The sequence below is a fragment of the Quercus suber genome, unplaced genomic scaffold (assembly GCF_002906115.3).
Source record: "Quercus suber isolate HL8 unplaced genomic scaffold, Cork oak 2.0 scaffold_13, whole genome shotgun sequence".
In the NCBI taxonomy this organism is placed as follows: Eukaryota; Viridiplantae; Streptophyta; class Magnoliopsida; order Fagales; family Fagaceae; genus Quercus; species Quercus suber.
Window position 1 is genome coordinate 419,327 of NW_027069478.1, and position 14,047 is coordinate 433,373.

General features: G+C 33.4%; 1 protein-coding gene across 1 annotated transcript; it reads right to left on the bottom strand.

Annotated features, from left to right (window-relative positions):
• Positions 1-361: 361 nt before the first annotated feature.
• On the bottom strand, positions 362-4,280 carry LOC112041068 (subtilisin-like protease SBT4.15). Its single transcript, XM_065780196.1, has 10 exons — positions 4,140-4,280; positions 3,949-4,037; positions 2,844-2,941; positions 2,616-2,759; positions 2,396-2,501; positions 1,640-2,147; positions 1,352-1,452; positions 877-1,095; positions 638-749; positions 362-538 (listed from the first exon to the last, which is right to left on the bottom strand). The coding sequence occupies exons 1-10, from the start codon at positions 4,227-4,229 to the stop codon at positions 362-364; spliced, it is 1,644 nt and encodes a 547-aa protein (XP_065636268.1). The 5' UTR covers positions 4,230-4,280.
• Positions 4,281-14,047: the final 9,767 nt, after the last annotated feature.

Consider the following 14,047-nt stretch of genomic DNA (forward strand, 5'->3'; position numbering starts at 1 on the left):
TTCAATTCTTTACACTCCTCTAATTTCCTTTGGAAAATAGTCATAGTAATGAATTTTCCAGTCTTTATCAGCTTGTTGTCAATTCCATACAATAAATTTTTTTATTTATCTTAAGAACATTTTTTAGTACCGCGTGTACACGGTAAAACATGGGGAAAAAGAAATTGATTGGTTTTTAACATAAATGAGGAATTGTGAACTATTTTAAACATGAAGGGGGAAAGAAGTTTCCCACTTTATTTAATTTAATATTTTCTTTTGTTCTACTCATTTTTGAGAGCAGTTCAATTCTTTACACTTCCCTAATTTCCTTTAAAAAATTGTCATAGTTATGAATTTTTAGGTCTTCAACAATCTATTTTCAATTCCTTACAATAAATTTTTTTTTTTTTTTTAATTTATCTTTATGAGGGCAAGCCATTGATGTTCCAGAAATTATATTATACACATCAAATCGGTTGTCTTCAAGATCCCCAGATACTGACGAAAGTTTAGAGTAAGCAGCCAGAATATCTATTCCAGGTGCCACAATATCCGGCTGCAAATCATACATAATTTAAAACTCTCATTCTAGTGTATATGCTAAAAAAAGAATACACAAATTTATGCCTATTATGGTAATCATTGCAAGGGTTACCTTAATTATGGTGGAAGAGATTGTGTTCGGACCTCGGGATGAAAAGGAAGCCACAAAGGGTGTAGTGGCATTGTAGACTGCTGTAGACTTGTATATGACAGCTTGAGGGGCTCTGAAAGTTTTACCAATGAAAAAAAAATCCATAAAGAAAGTTAAAATATCAATTAGAAAATAAATATAGGTAGAATGAAAAATATATATATATATATATATATATATATTTGGTTCCCCATACTTACCTGGTTGAGTTAACATATATTTCAATTTTGTCACCAACATTAGCATCAATGTAGGCAGTAGGGATGGTAAATGTAAAGCCTGTATCTGATAGCTGTTGGAGAGATACAATAGCCCCAAACCCACCTATTTGCTTAACGTAATCTTGAATTAGTCCTTCTTTGCATAGCACAATCTTTCCCTTGACCTTATTCGCATCTAGACTCCCTTCATCACACAACCTGTCCAATTCTTTAATTGATTAGTGCTACTAATATTAGCAGTTTGACTCTGAATATATATTATTTTAGGTGATCTTCAATCAAATTTGAAATAATAATCATACTCTAACATAATCTAAGTGTATATGTGCGAAACTCATTCCTAGAGATTTGAACTCTACTCCTTGTCCTTCTTCCCTTTATCCCACAAGAACTTATATTTGTAAAGGGACTATCGCGTCAAGGGAAAGCATCAGTTAAAATTCTTTATAATTACCAGGGAAAGTGATCTTGTTCTAGACTTCCACTGGCTGCTTTTACCGCAGTGGTTAGAGGGTACATTCGTTTATTTGGTGAAAATGTGTTGATGGAAAGTCCCTGTTATACAATGCACCAATAAATGTATATGTTAAAATCATATACATATTTTGAAAACCCACACACAAATCAATGAAGAAATATTAGACTCATTATTAAATATTATAGAACTCAAAGACTCATCAAATATTAGAAAGAAGTAACTTACAGCAATCTTATCAACCAAAAAAAAAAAAAGGGAGCTTACAGCAATTTTTATGCCATTTCCAAGTTTAACCAGAGTCCTAAACTGCCTATCCATGCCAGAAGCACCAACAGTCAATATCCAAGGAGCTGTGTTCTGCACAGAATACAAAGTTGGGCCGTTATTCCCAGCTGAACATGTTGTCAAAATCCCCTTCTTCATTGCATGAAAGGCACCGATCGAAATGGGATTGTCAAAATAGCTAGTCGAATCCCCTCCGATGGATATTGATATCAAGTCAACTCCATCATTAATGGCATCATCCAGTCCAGCCATAAGGTCTATATCACTGCAACCATCAGCCCAACACACCTTGTACATTGCAATGCGTGTTGATGGAACCCCACCTCGAGCTGTGCCTTTGGCTAAACCATATAAGCTTGCCCCTGCTATCGAGGCACCTGCTATGGTGGACGAAGTGTGACTGCCATGGCCATCCTCATCTATTGGGGATGGATTTGGGTGGGGAGTGGTGGAAGCGTGGTTGTAGAACCTTGCACCTATTACCTTGCTGCATAAAATGGTAAATGGCTTGGAAATTAAATGAGACATCCATGCATGTATAGAAGTAATATTTAAAAAGACAACATTTTTTTCAAAATGGTTGATATGATATTTTGTGATTGGAATGAAATTATTTTATTGGGCATCGCCATGTTAACTATTGTAAAAAAAAAAAAATTAATTAATCAAATGTTGTGTTATTAGACATTGTTTCGTGGTAGGTCACAATCTAGGAGAGAGATTGAGATTGTTTACTTGTTACAACTGGTGAAGTTGCCTCTAACTTGGCATGTACCCTTCCATTTTGATGGAGGAGGTCCAAATCCTTTGTCGTCAAAACTTGGAGCATCGATATAAATTCCTAAAAAATAAGGGGAAGAGAATGGAAAGATTAGAAAAATGATTAAAATTCCTCCACGATGACAGGTTACATGGTAAAGTCAAAACTCTATGAGAAGTAATCTTAACTTAGTACCTGTATCTAAAACACCAACAATAATATTATTTTCAATTTGATGATTTCTCTTCGCTGATTCAGGCATTCCTAAGAAATCCCATGATCTTGTGGTATGAAGTTTTTGCATTTTGCTAGGAAACACCGACACCACATTTTCGTTCTCTATAATGATATGTATATAAATTACATTAGACAATCAACCCAAGTAAAAGAAATGATGTGTAACATGAAGTTTTTAATGTGCACCTTGTAGTCTTTGAACTTCTTGTGGCAATAGGTTTGCTGCAAATGCATTAAAACTCTTTGTGTAGCTATATATTTTGGACTGTTGGGCAATACGATCACTGAAAAATGGCAATACTCAATCGTTTAATTGTCTACCCAAATGTTACAACTTTTTTTTTTTTTTTTATGAGAAACAAAGTACAAACACGCACACACACAAGGGAGAGTGAAAGATGTTCTAACACAATGGCACACCACAACTCTACTCAAAAGCCGTGGAAACTTTTAAGAGAGGGTGAGACAGGTTATACAACACACAACACCTTTAAGAGAGGGTGGGGCAATGTGGGACAATTATTTATTTATTTATTTTTTTTTTTTTTTTTTGAGAAACAAATACACACATAAGTGAGGGAAAAAGTGTTACAATTTGTTGCATGCTAGATGTGATGTCATATCATATATGGATTACACCCTAAAAACTAATTTTATATCATAGAAAAGCCCGATGCTACACATATTGATAAGCTCCTAAGTCCTAAGTCCTATAGCCATTATGGAACCCTCCCCATCACCAAATCTTTGACCCTTGTATAAATTATACCTACCGAATTTGTTATATATGAAGTTGAACGGTTGGAATGTATAATTTACTTTCCATGAAAGTGAAGAACAAATCAACTTTAATTACTAGAGAAAATTTTGGGATTAGTGAACAAATTAAGAGATTGATTGCTAGAGAAAATCATGGGATTGAGACAATTATTATTTAATGTGTAATTCAAATTAAGATTATTTTTTACTTTTGTATGTAATTCTATTATAAATATGGATTCTATTGTAATTTACTATCATGAAAGGTGTATGAGAAAATATAGTCTTTTGAGCTCATCTCGTAGATGTTGGCCATTTGGTCGAATCATGTAAACTCTAATGTTTTCTCTCCTCTTCCTTCTCTTTTCTTTATATTTCATTTACCAATTTCTACATGAACTATTCCCGGTATAAATTGCCACAAAAAAAAAAACTATTCCATGTAAGAAACAAATGAAAAGCTATTATTGTTTGAATTAAACATGAGTAGATGTAAGCATGCAATGTTTAGAGATTTTGTCATCCCACTTACTCTTTAACAACTGAAGAAAGCAAGTTGTGATGAAGATCGGTAGCAGAGGCTTTTGAATGCGGTGCCTCTCCCATGTACACAATGTACGCCTATGTGGTAAAGAAAAACAAATTTCTGATTATATGAAGGAAATTATAATATTAAATAATATACATTATTACTGTTCATACAAATTATAAAAATATATTCACCTTTCTAACTGTGTCACTAGAACCATGAGTGAATGGCCAATGAAGCTGCGTAGCTAGAAGGAAGAGGGTGATCATACAAATTCGAACCATTTTTGATTCCTCCTTTGTATGCAGTACTACTCTTCCTTTCTCTCTTGCTTTCTGTCTTGCTCCTATATTTATAGTCAGAGATTTTGTCTTTTGTGTTTTCCTATTCTAGTGGATATTTTCGAGCTAAAATGGAATATTTGACTTTTTCCAAAATTACGATTCTTGCATAGACTAATTAATTAAAGGTAAGGATGGGGAGATTTGATGTAGTTTGCTAAACAAATGATTCTCCATCTCACAAGGTTTAATTGTGCAATATTAGAAAAAGAGAAGCAATGTTTTCTTTTTTCTATCTTTTGCTCGATAGGAAAATTAGAATTGGAAGCAAAGGTGTTTTGGTATAACTTCAATATAATTAGTTTCCCACCATTTCTTTTTTAGCTTGTCGTCCTTTTTAAGAGGAGACGCTGAAAAAATTTCTGAGTTGAAATTTTATGTTTTTAGAGATTTTTTATTTTTTATTTTGAATTCATTAAACAATGTACAATTCCTCAAAATTAAACAATGTACAAATTAAGGGTTTGTTATTTATATAACTAAAACAAGTGTTAAAACTAACTTCTAAACTCACGTTGGAGGCTGAAATAGAATTTTAACAACTTTATTTACATCTTAACAATTTCATAATAATTTTTTTTTCTTCTTTTTTAGAAACAAACACACACATGCACACAGAAGGGAGAGAGAAAGATGTCCTAACACAAAAACACACTGCAACTCCACTCAAAAGTCATGGTAACTTTTAAGAGAGGGTGAGATAAGTTATACTATACACAACACAATCTCTTAAGCAATGTAGGGCAATTACCCATTCTCTTTTACATTTCATCATTTTTTTGGACAAATTAAACGCTTTAGGCAAGATTATGTGACACTTAAGAAAAAATTTGGATGAATGTGCTGTTGATGTAAACAAAGAATAACTTTAGGAGGTAAAATTTAAATTATGAAACTTTAGGGAGAAAATTCCAAAGAACCCAAAATTTGGGGGTGTAGCTTGCACTTTTGCTTCTTTATTTATTTTTTATTATTATTATTATTATTTTAGTTATGGAATCTTTGTTGGGTTATAGATTGACTCCAGTTAATTAATCTGATTTTTCGAGTTAATTAATTAGTCAAATTACATGCAAATCATATTAAAGCACAATCAAATCACCAAACTAAATTAAGTGTAGTGGAAATGAGTCTGACATAGGTGATTTGATCATGACGGGGAAACAGGAAAAACTTTATCGAGTGAATTTCAAGTCACCACTTTCGAAGAATCCACAAATAAGAAAAAAGTAGTTACAAGCACAATAAATCTTACCCTACAAGCCTATCCTAAAGTACCTACATACAGTAGAACCTACTTAGTTGTACTTGTCTTAGCTTTAATCCCCAATTGGACTTGATCTTGTAGAAGATTTCTCCTTTGCATGAATCTCCCTTTCCATGACTAACTCCACAGCAGCCTTTTTGATTGTTGTAGCTTTGCAAAGTTCTTCAATCCTCGCTTGGATGAACTGAAAGTAGCTTCTTACACAACCTTAGGCTCACAAACGTCGCAGCAACTCCTCTTATGCGTGTGTCTCTCTGTCTCTTTGATGACGCCTATAAAATATTTCTTTTTATATGCTCAAGAACCCTAGCGCATGAATTCCTACAAAGCCAAGTCATCATGGGCTGAAAACAGAACTGAACATTCAGTTTTCAACCCTTAACCCTTGCTCCAAATTAACTTTAGGAATAAGATAATGAAATCTACTTGTACTAATTGCCCCCAAATCACCACAAATATCTTGTATTTCAAGTAAGCTAAGTCTATCGAGGTCAACCTCATCGATAAAAGAAATACTGCCTCCTAAATATACCAAATCTGGGTTCCACACAAACTAGCCACCATGATAAATCTTAAAATTGAATGTCAAGTCAACCATCTGCATATAAAATACAACACAACACGATAAAGTATGAGATGGGCTTACATGTGGAAAAGTATAATCTATTATAGGTTATTGCATTATTAGGCAGTCAAATTTGTCTTTCAATTTCCCTTACTATATACCAGCAGATGAGATGGGCTTGCATGTGGAAAAGTCCTAGAGATGAATGTCATTAATTTATCATTTGAAGTAGAAACCAACTATTTCAAGTAACCACTTGGGTATGTATCATGTGGTCCTGTGGTCCACACAAACCACAACACAGAAACAGACAATATTATTAAAAGTTTTTGTTCTATTTTTGGGAGACAAATCCATGGAAAGGGAGAGTAGAAAGGCAATAATCAATACTATTTTTACTCATGAAAAGCAATAATTGAAACAACGTGACATGTGAAGGAAAAACAAGTTCCCTCACAGTGATACAAGTACAAGTTTATAGACCTAGGGTCATGGAGCCCCACATTGATGAAGGAAGCCTAATCCTATGGTCCAACAGCCCCACATCGATGAATACCCAAAAAAAAAAAAAAAATACAAAAACGTAGATTTGCATGTAAATCGTCCTTGCAAAAACCTAGTTTCGGAAAAAAAAAAAAATCCCTAGGTTTCAAAAATTCAAGGGATCTACCTAAAATCAGATGAACAAAGCATATGAAAGTAAAAGAAAACCAAACCTTGAAGCTCACAAAGTCAAGTACTCACCCAATGAAGAGAAAACAAACGGATCAAGTACCAAAAATAAAAAAATATGATTTGTAACAGATGAACCCAAAATCTGTGTCTCGTTCTTCCTCGATTTACTTACACGATCAAAACCCAAATGGTTCTTGGACCATTATCTCAAGCACATTGCATTATAGCATCAAGGATCTTAGTTTGGTGAGCATGTTGGATGGGATTGTGTTTTGGGAATGATGAGTGTTTGATCTGTTTTGACTTTTGTTTTTGATAAATTATGTGTTAGAGTAACGTCTGAAATAGAGGTGGGTTATGGAATAATAATGGAGTGAAGCATAGGTGGGTAAAGTGTCAAAAATAAAATCACGGATGGGTAAGATAAATTTGAGGCAAACCACAAGTGGGTAAAACCCCCCCCCCCTTTTTTTAATTTCTGAACTCTACACTATCTTCACTATTCACTTTTAAAATCATATAAATATATAAACATTGTATGTCTAAGTGATTTTCATCTTCTATTCACAAAAAAAGAAAAAAAAAGATTTAGTTCTTCTCTAACAATCTACATCATTCAAATAATAAAAGTCCTAACCTTATCAAAATTTCATTAATTGTGTTGAAATAGTGTTGAGAAATTGACAAATTTTACTAAAATTTGACTGATCGGGCCCCCTAATTTTTTGAGAAAAATATATATTCATTTCAAATTTCATTTTGACTCAAATAACAAGAAGATAAATACAAAGAACTCATAGAAGAATTTGTATGTGGGATATTCCCAAATCAACGTAATCAGCAAAAGATTTTGGGCGTAAATAAACTTTTGGTACTTACATTTTGACTTTATTTATATTTTGGTCTCTACTTTTTTATTTTACTGCTTTCAGTCTCTAAATGAAAAAAGCGTTCCATTTTTGTTCCTACTATTATTCACTTAACACAAATATTCTACGTGGCAAACGGAATACATTGTTGGCACATTAAATGCTGACATGGTCATTAAAATAATATTAAAAATACCACATAATCATCTAATTTTTTTTTTTTTTAAGTATCAACTTTAACAAAATAAAAAAGAAAAAACATTATTAAAATCCAAAAACTACATGAATTTAGAACTGGTTCATCTTCAACAAAAACACTAAAGAACACAAACCTAGATTTTCTAGCATTTTCTTGCCCAAATCTAACCAAACCAAACCCAAATCCAAACACAACAACTCTACAGATGAACATGATAAACAAACCAAAAATTCAAAACTAGCAGATGAACACAATGAACAAGGCATCACTAGATTTAACAACAAACCCAACCTACGACCCACCATTGGAACCAACCAAACAAGTTGACCACCAAGCCACCACCTTTCTCTGTTCACAACCACCAACAACCCATAATTAAACTGATCTCCAGCATACCTAGAAGATTCAAAATACCCATAGAAAAACAAACTAAAAACCCCCATCAATCATCAAATCTCATAGTCCAAAAATACCAAAACCAAACCAGAAAATTCAACCCAGCAACAAACTAATTCTCTTACCTAGCAACAACCCAATTCTCTTACCTCCATTTACAAAAAATCATAGTACAAAAAAATCAAAACCTGAATCGAAGATATAGGTGACTAAGTCTCGTGGAAGCAAAAATAGCGTGGTCGATGTGGTAGAAGAGGAAATCAGAGAGCACAGAATTCAGATGGAGGTTATGGAGAGCAGAGAAAACGTGGAGGGATAAGGCTAGTAAGGTGAACATGGTGGAGCCTCCTTGCTTCACCACGAAAAAAATTTGGCCACCATTACATGGGTGGTCTCTCCTTTCGATGTTTCGCTCTACCTGTAGAAATGATTATTTCTCTCTCTAATCTCTTAGTTTGCCTGTGCAAGGGAATGGGTTCGTTTCAAAGGAATTTATGGGTGTTTCAATGGGTTTTGAGAGCTTGATGTGGGTATGAGAATTTTCTAATACTCTTTTGGGTCTTGCTAAGAAATTTTTGGGTGTTCTAGTGGGTTTTGGTAAATTTAAATTTTGTAATGTTGTGTTGGGGAATCACTTGTGATGGTTTTCATTTCTGTAAAATGGTAGTATTTGTGATTAGTCAAATCTTCCCTTGCTCCTTCCCTCGCTTCACTACCCACTACTACAAATACTACGAAAATTTATTGTCAATTCCATGTAACATTTTCTTCTCTCCCTTCTACTCTTTTCTTGTTACCTATTAAAACTCTCATTTTCTATGGCCTAAAGGAGAGGTTGAATTTACACACGTGATTGAAGAGTATAGAAGATTATAGCCTAGTATGTTCCATTTTGATGTTTAGGTGAATGATTCATCTATGAAGTAGCAACGTGATGGAATACTATTCCTCAAGGCGTATATATGAATGATGAATTTATATATAATATTTCAGCAATTCAATGTCTTCGACACAATCACAGAATTGAAGGATTTATTGATTACTACAGAAATAGAAATGGCCTTCCACACTATCTAAGATTACTTATCATCACTATTTGATGCTAGAAGTATGCTTTCTTCTCTTTTGTTTTGTACTATTTGCTCTATGTACCTATGGCTATGTAAGATTTTCAAATAAGATTTTTTTTTTTTTTTACTTCTTTTACATAGTTGTGTTTTGGTGGTAATTTAAGTGAAGGGGACTTGACATGGGTTTTGGTTAGTTTAATGAGTTCTCAAATTGCGTGTTGTGCTTTTTAGCCATATGGGTTTTGATTACTTTCTTGAACTATGTTGATGTAATTGTGCTCATTGGGAAAATAAGGCAAATAATAATATACCTGCAAAATTATTTTATTTCCCGTTGAATGGTGATTTATAAATACATGGAAATCTGCCTGTGATACCTTGTTTTATATGTTTGGTGGTAAATTGAGTGATGGGTGTTTGGCAATTTTACATGGGTTTTGGTCAGTTTGAGGAATTCTCAATGTTTGTGGTGCTTTTAAGCCTTACCAGTTACTTTTTTAAAGTGTAATCATGTTGTATAAGTAGTTGCCTAGTTGGTATTTCATATATTGGGTTTTCTTCCTCTTTACCTATTGTCCTTTACAGTATTGTATTGTTCAATTAAGTTTATTCATGCAAGTATTGAGTTCCATTCCATAATTGTGATTAACTTAAAATTGATTAAGTCATAATTAAAATTTGGATGTCTAAAATATTGGCTAGTAATTTAGGTTATGCACTTAAATACATGAAATTAATGCGACAACACTTCTCAATCATATGGCACATGACATGGAAAATTTTCTGATTTTTGGTGATTTGCTTAGATTAGATAAACACGTCTAAGTAATTTTCTTCATGATGTTTAGATGAACACTTCTAGACTAATGCTCTGTTTTCCATAATATTTAATATGCTTAGATGATCACTTCTAGGCTAATGCTTGATTTTCCTTTCAATACTTTGATGAACATGTCTAGATTTTTTTTTTTTTTTTTCACATGCTTAGATGAACACTTCTAGGCTAATTTTTTATTTCCATAACAGGCTTACCTTACACTTTTAGGCTAATTTTTTTTCCTTTCCATAACATACTTGGATGAACATGTCTGATATTCAGTTTGTTTTCACATGCTTGAATGATCATATCTAGGCTAAGAATTCTTTGTCTTCTATAATATAGTCTTGGATGAACATGTCCTAAGTTTATGCTTTCTATACAACTCTTTTGATATCTAACATGTCTCAGTTTATGATTCTCTTTACATATAATGCCCCGATATTTATTTATCCTTACTTTCAAGTTATGCCTTTTAACATGTTTTGTACATATTGGTTGAATTATTTAACATGACCCTTTCCTAAGAAACTGATTTTTACCAAACGAGATAGGTGCCTAATTCCTTTCCATCTTTTAAATTAGTCTCTGAACCAAGATCAAGGGTTCTATGACTAACAATTTTTCCATATAATTCTACATCTTTTAGATTATAACTAGGACAAGAGCATTGTAATTTCTTATTACATTATTTGATGTAAATTTTCACATATATCAATACAACGAGGTACTTTTTCAATTTAAGTTTTCTTATTTTTCACTTTATTTAAATAAGTGCCGACTCCATGTAAAACCTTCAATCTGGAGGAAAACACTAACAGTGCATTAACCATTTTGAACGACCAACACAATCGCACTCGTTTTCGCGAGTTATGCCCAATGAGAAAAATCAGGAGGCCATGGTTGCGGTCACTCACACAAAGTATTCTAAAATCTCATCCTCAATGTCTTGAACAACTATTCATGTTTGGGGTGAAGAGTTATGCATGAGAGTGTGCTAATTTGAATCGTGAAGGGTATTGCATAATACTGTGTCTAGAGTCCCATATGAGCATGCTCTAAGTAAATTGAAATATATATATATATATATATATAAGTAGTTATGGGGGCATCAATTTTTCATATTTCTTTTTGCCAAGAGTATAAATGTGGTTGGCACTTTCCTAAAGTAATAGGTTAGGACTAACAAAATAACATCGTGTGAATTGGAATACTACTTGAAAAAATTAGTGAATTTTTTGGGAATTTTTGATTGATTGGTATTTGACAAAGTGCTAGTTTGGCACTTATTTGGTATTAATTAAACTTAAAATCTTTCAAATGAAATTTTTATTTTTTATTTTTTTTATAAAAAAATTCTTTGAATTTGATCAATCATCTGTAATTTTTACCGCATTATTCAAAGAAATTTCCATCTTGATAAAGAATCATGTGATCAACTAATAATATGACAACTGCATGAATATTTGAAACTTTTTTTTTGTAGATACAGTAAAAATTGAACAAATGAGGGTTTGCTTTATGAGAATTGCATTGTATCATCATGCCAAGACACAAATTGGTTTTAGTGGGATTTGAACCATGTTTTATTTTTCGAAGATAAGAAACTTTACTAATTGAGTTAACTAGAATGCAATTTTTTTTTTAAAAAAAAAAAATTATTTTTTTAATATTTTGATGAGCACAAATTTTAAACTTTTAAGTATAGCGAAAATGGGAGAAACTTGAATGATATTGGGTAAAAAAAAAACTACAAATTTTAGACAATTTATTGGTAAAATTTCATTTACAATTGATCTAAAAATTTAGGTTAAGTAATACTAAGCCTATCCACAAACAAAAATCTTAGTTCAATGCAGAATATGAAGAAGAAGAGAGATCACTATTTCTTGAACTAAAAATTCCCAAAAAACTCTCTAAAGCCTTCCCAAAATCTTTCAACCGGATCTCTTAAAGGGTTGATCTCCTTCTAAAGTTGATCGATCTCCTCTTCTAATCTGAAATGGCATCAGATTCTTGAATAGCAGTATCTTGAAGTAGTTGGATTTCAGAACAGGCCAAAGGAATACAATTTTTACCCTTAATAAAACTTTTGAAATTATACTAATAAGATTTGGTTGGCACCTCATGGTGTTTCAATGAGAGCGGTAAGCGCTGAAAGTTCAATATGGGTATGAAACATCCTTGAACGTTTAGACCCCCAGATACAAACATACCAATTCAAGCTTTATATCAAACAATTCATGTGCGGAATATGATAACAAGCTTATAATAGAATTGATAAAACAATCTATGCCAAATATAAACACATCCACAACAGTAAATATAAGGCAAAGATAAAGGAAAGAGAGATGCAAACACACGAACAACACACGATGTGTTATCGAAGAGGAAACCGAAGTCCTCGGCGTAAAACCTCTCCGCCGCCCTCCAAGCGGTGATAAAATCCACTAAAGAATATAGTTGGGATACATGAACAGCAGAAGACCCTCCAAGCCTAATCTACCCAAGTACCTAAGCCCTCCAAGCTTCTTGCTCCAACGAGGTTACGCCGAACCTATTTCTTCTTTAACTTCCCGGATTCCGCTACTTGACCATAGCATCAACCAATGTATATTGGTTCCTTTCCAAACTACTTCCCAAAGCACCAAATGGACCTTCTCACAGACGTGGGTGTGGTGAGATAAGGGTTTGGTAAATTGTTGGAAATTTAGACCCCTTAAACAACCAGATTACGTAGCCTAGATTAATTAGCCAAGTTGTTACTTAGTCAAATTATGCAATTCTAGGTTAAAGCAATCAATTAATCATATCAATATATAAAGCAGCGGAAAATAAATGAACACAAGATATGATGACCCAGGAAACCACACGGTAAAAACCTGGGGAGGATTTGACCTAGCTATCCTCAAGATAAACCTGAATCCACTATGCGAAAGAATCAAAGTTCATACAGAAGGACTACAAGCTCCCCGCTTGACTTCCTAATGCTACCCACCAGTAAAACTTACTGACACGATCACGTGCAAGCTCCGAATCCACGGACTCCTTCTTTCTTGGATTCTTCAATCAGCTACAAGCACCCCCGCTTGTGTATCTTTAAGTTCTTGAATCTGCAACTGAATGATTACCAAGTTTTTGACATAATCTTGAATCTTGGAAACCCTAAGTATATGTGAAGGAAAGCTCCTCAATGATCTCAGAAGAGATTCACATAAACAGCAATATGAACAACAAAGACCTTAGAGAGGTTTGGGTACAAAACCCTAGATACAAAAGAGACACTCTCTTCTCTCTCTCTAAAAGCTCTCAAAAACGTGGCTTAGGGTTTCCTTTATATAGTGGGAGAAGTATATCTGAAACCCTAATCCTTAATGGGCTTAAGCTGTTGTTTGGGCTGACTTAAAATTCTGCAGATACGATTTTCGATCGATCGAGCCTGTTCTTCGATCGATCGAACCAGGCAGAATATGAAGTCTTCTTCCTGCAGCTTGTATGTTCTTGAATCTTGACTTGAATCACCTTGAGCATTGTCTAATAAAACCTATAGACTCTAAAATCTATATCTAAACAAATTTGTGTTCACGATTTGCCAATTGTTCTAAATATTTCGAACCTAACAATCTCCCCCTTTGGCAATTCGTGACAAAACTTCCATACAGAATGAAATGCTCAAATACAAGAACAACCCAATACAATAAAATGCTCATTACAACAAATTCAACCTAACTACTATCCATCAGTTGCAAGTGTAGACAGCAGCTCAATTGAATCAACCTGTATATTTCCTGAAACACTCAACAAACGCATAAACGCATGTGTGACAGAAAAACAGTAAATCAACAAATATGCAAACTAACTCTCCCCCTAAGTTAGATACATCAAAAATAATGTTAACTCCCC

Excerpts from the sequence above, each read along its gene's own strand:
- LOC112041068 (XM_065780196.1), bottom strand. The coding sequence starts at position 4,229 with ATGGTTCGAATTTGTATGATCACCCTCTTCCTTCTAGCTACGCAGCTT. Across the intron at positions 2,148-2,395 it reads AACTTCACCAGTTGTAACAA|CAAGGTAATAGGTGCAAGGT; the intron begins GTAAACAATCTC and ends CATTTTATGCAG. Across the intron at positions 539-637 it reads TCTCTTCCACCATAATTAAG|CCGGATATTGTGGCACCTGG; the intron begins GTAACCCTTGCA and ends TATGATTTGCAG.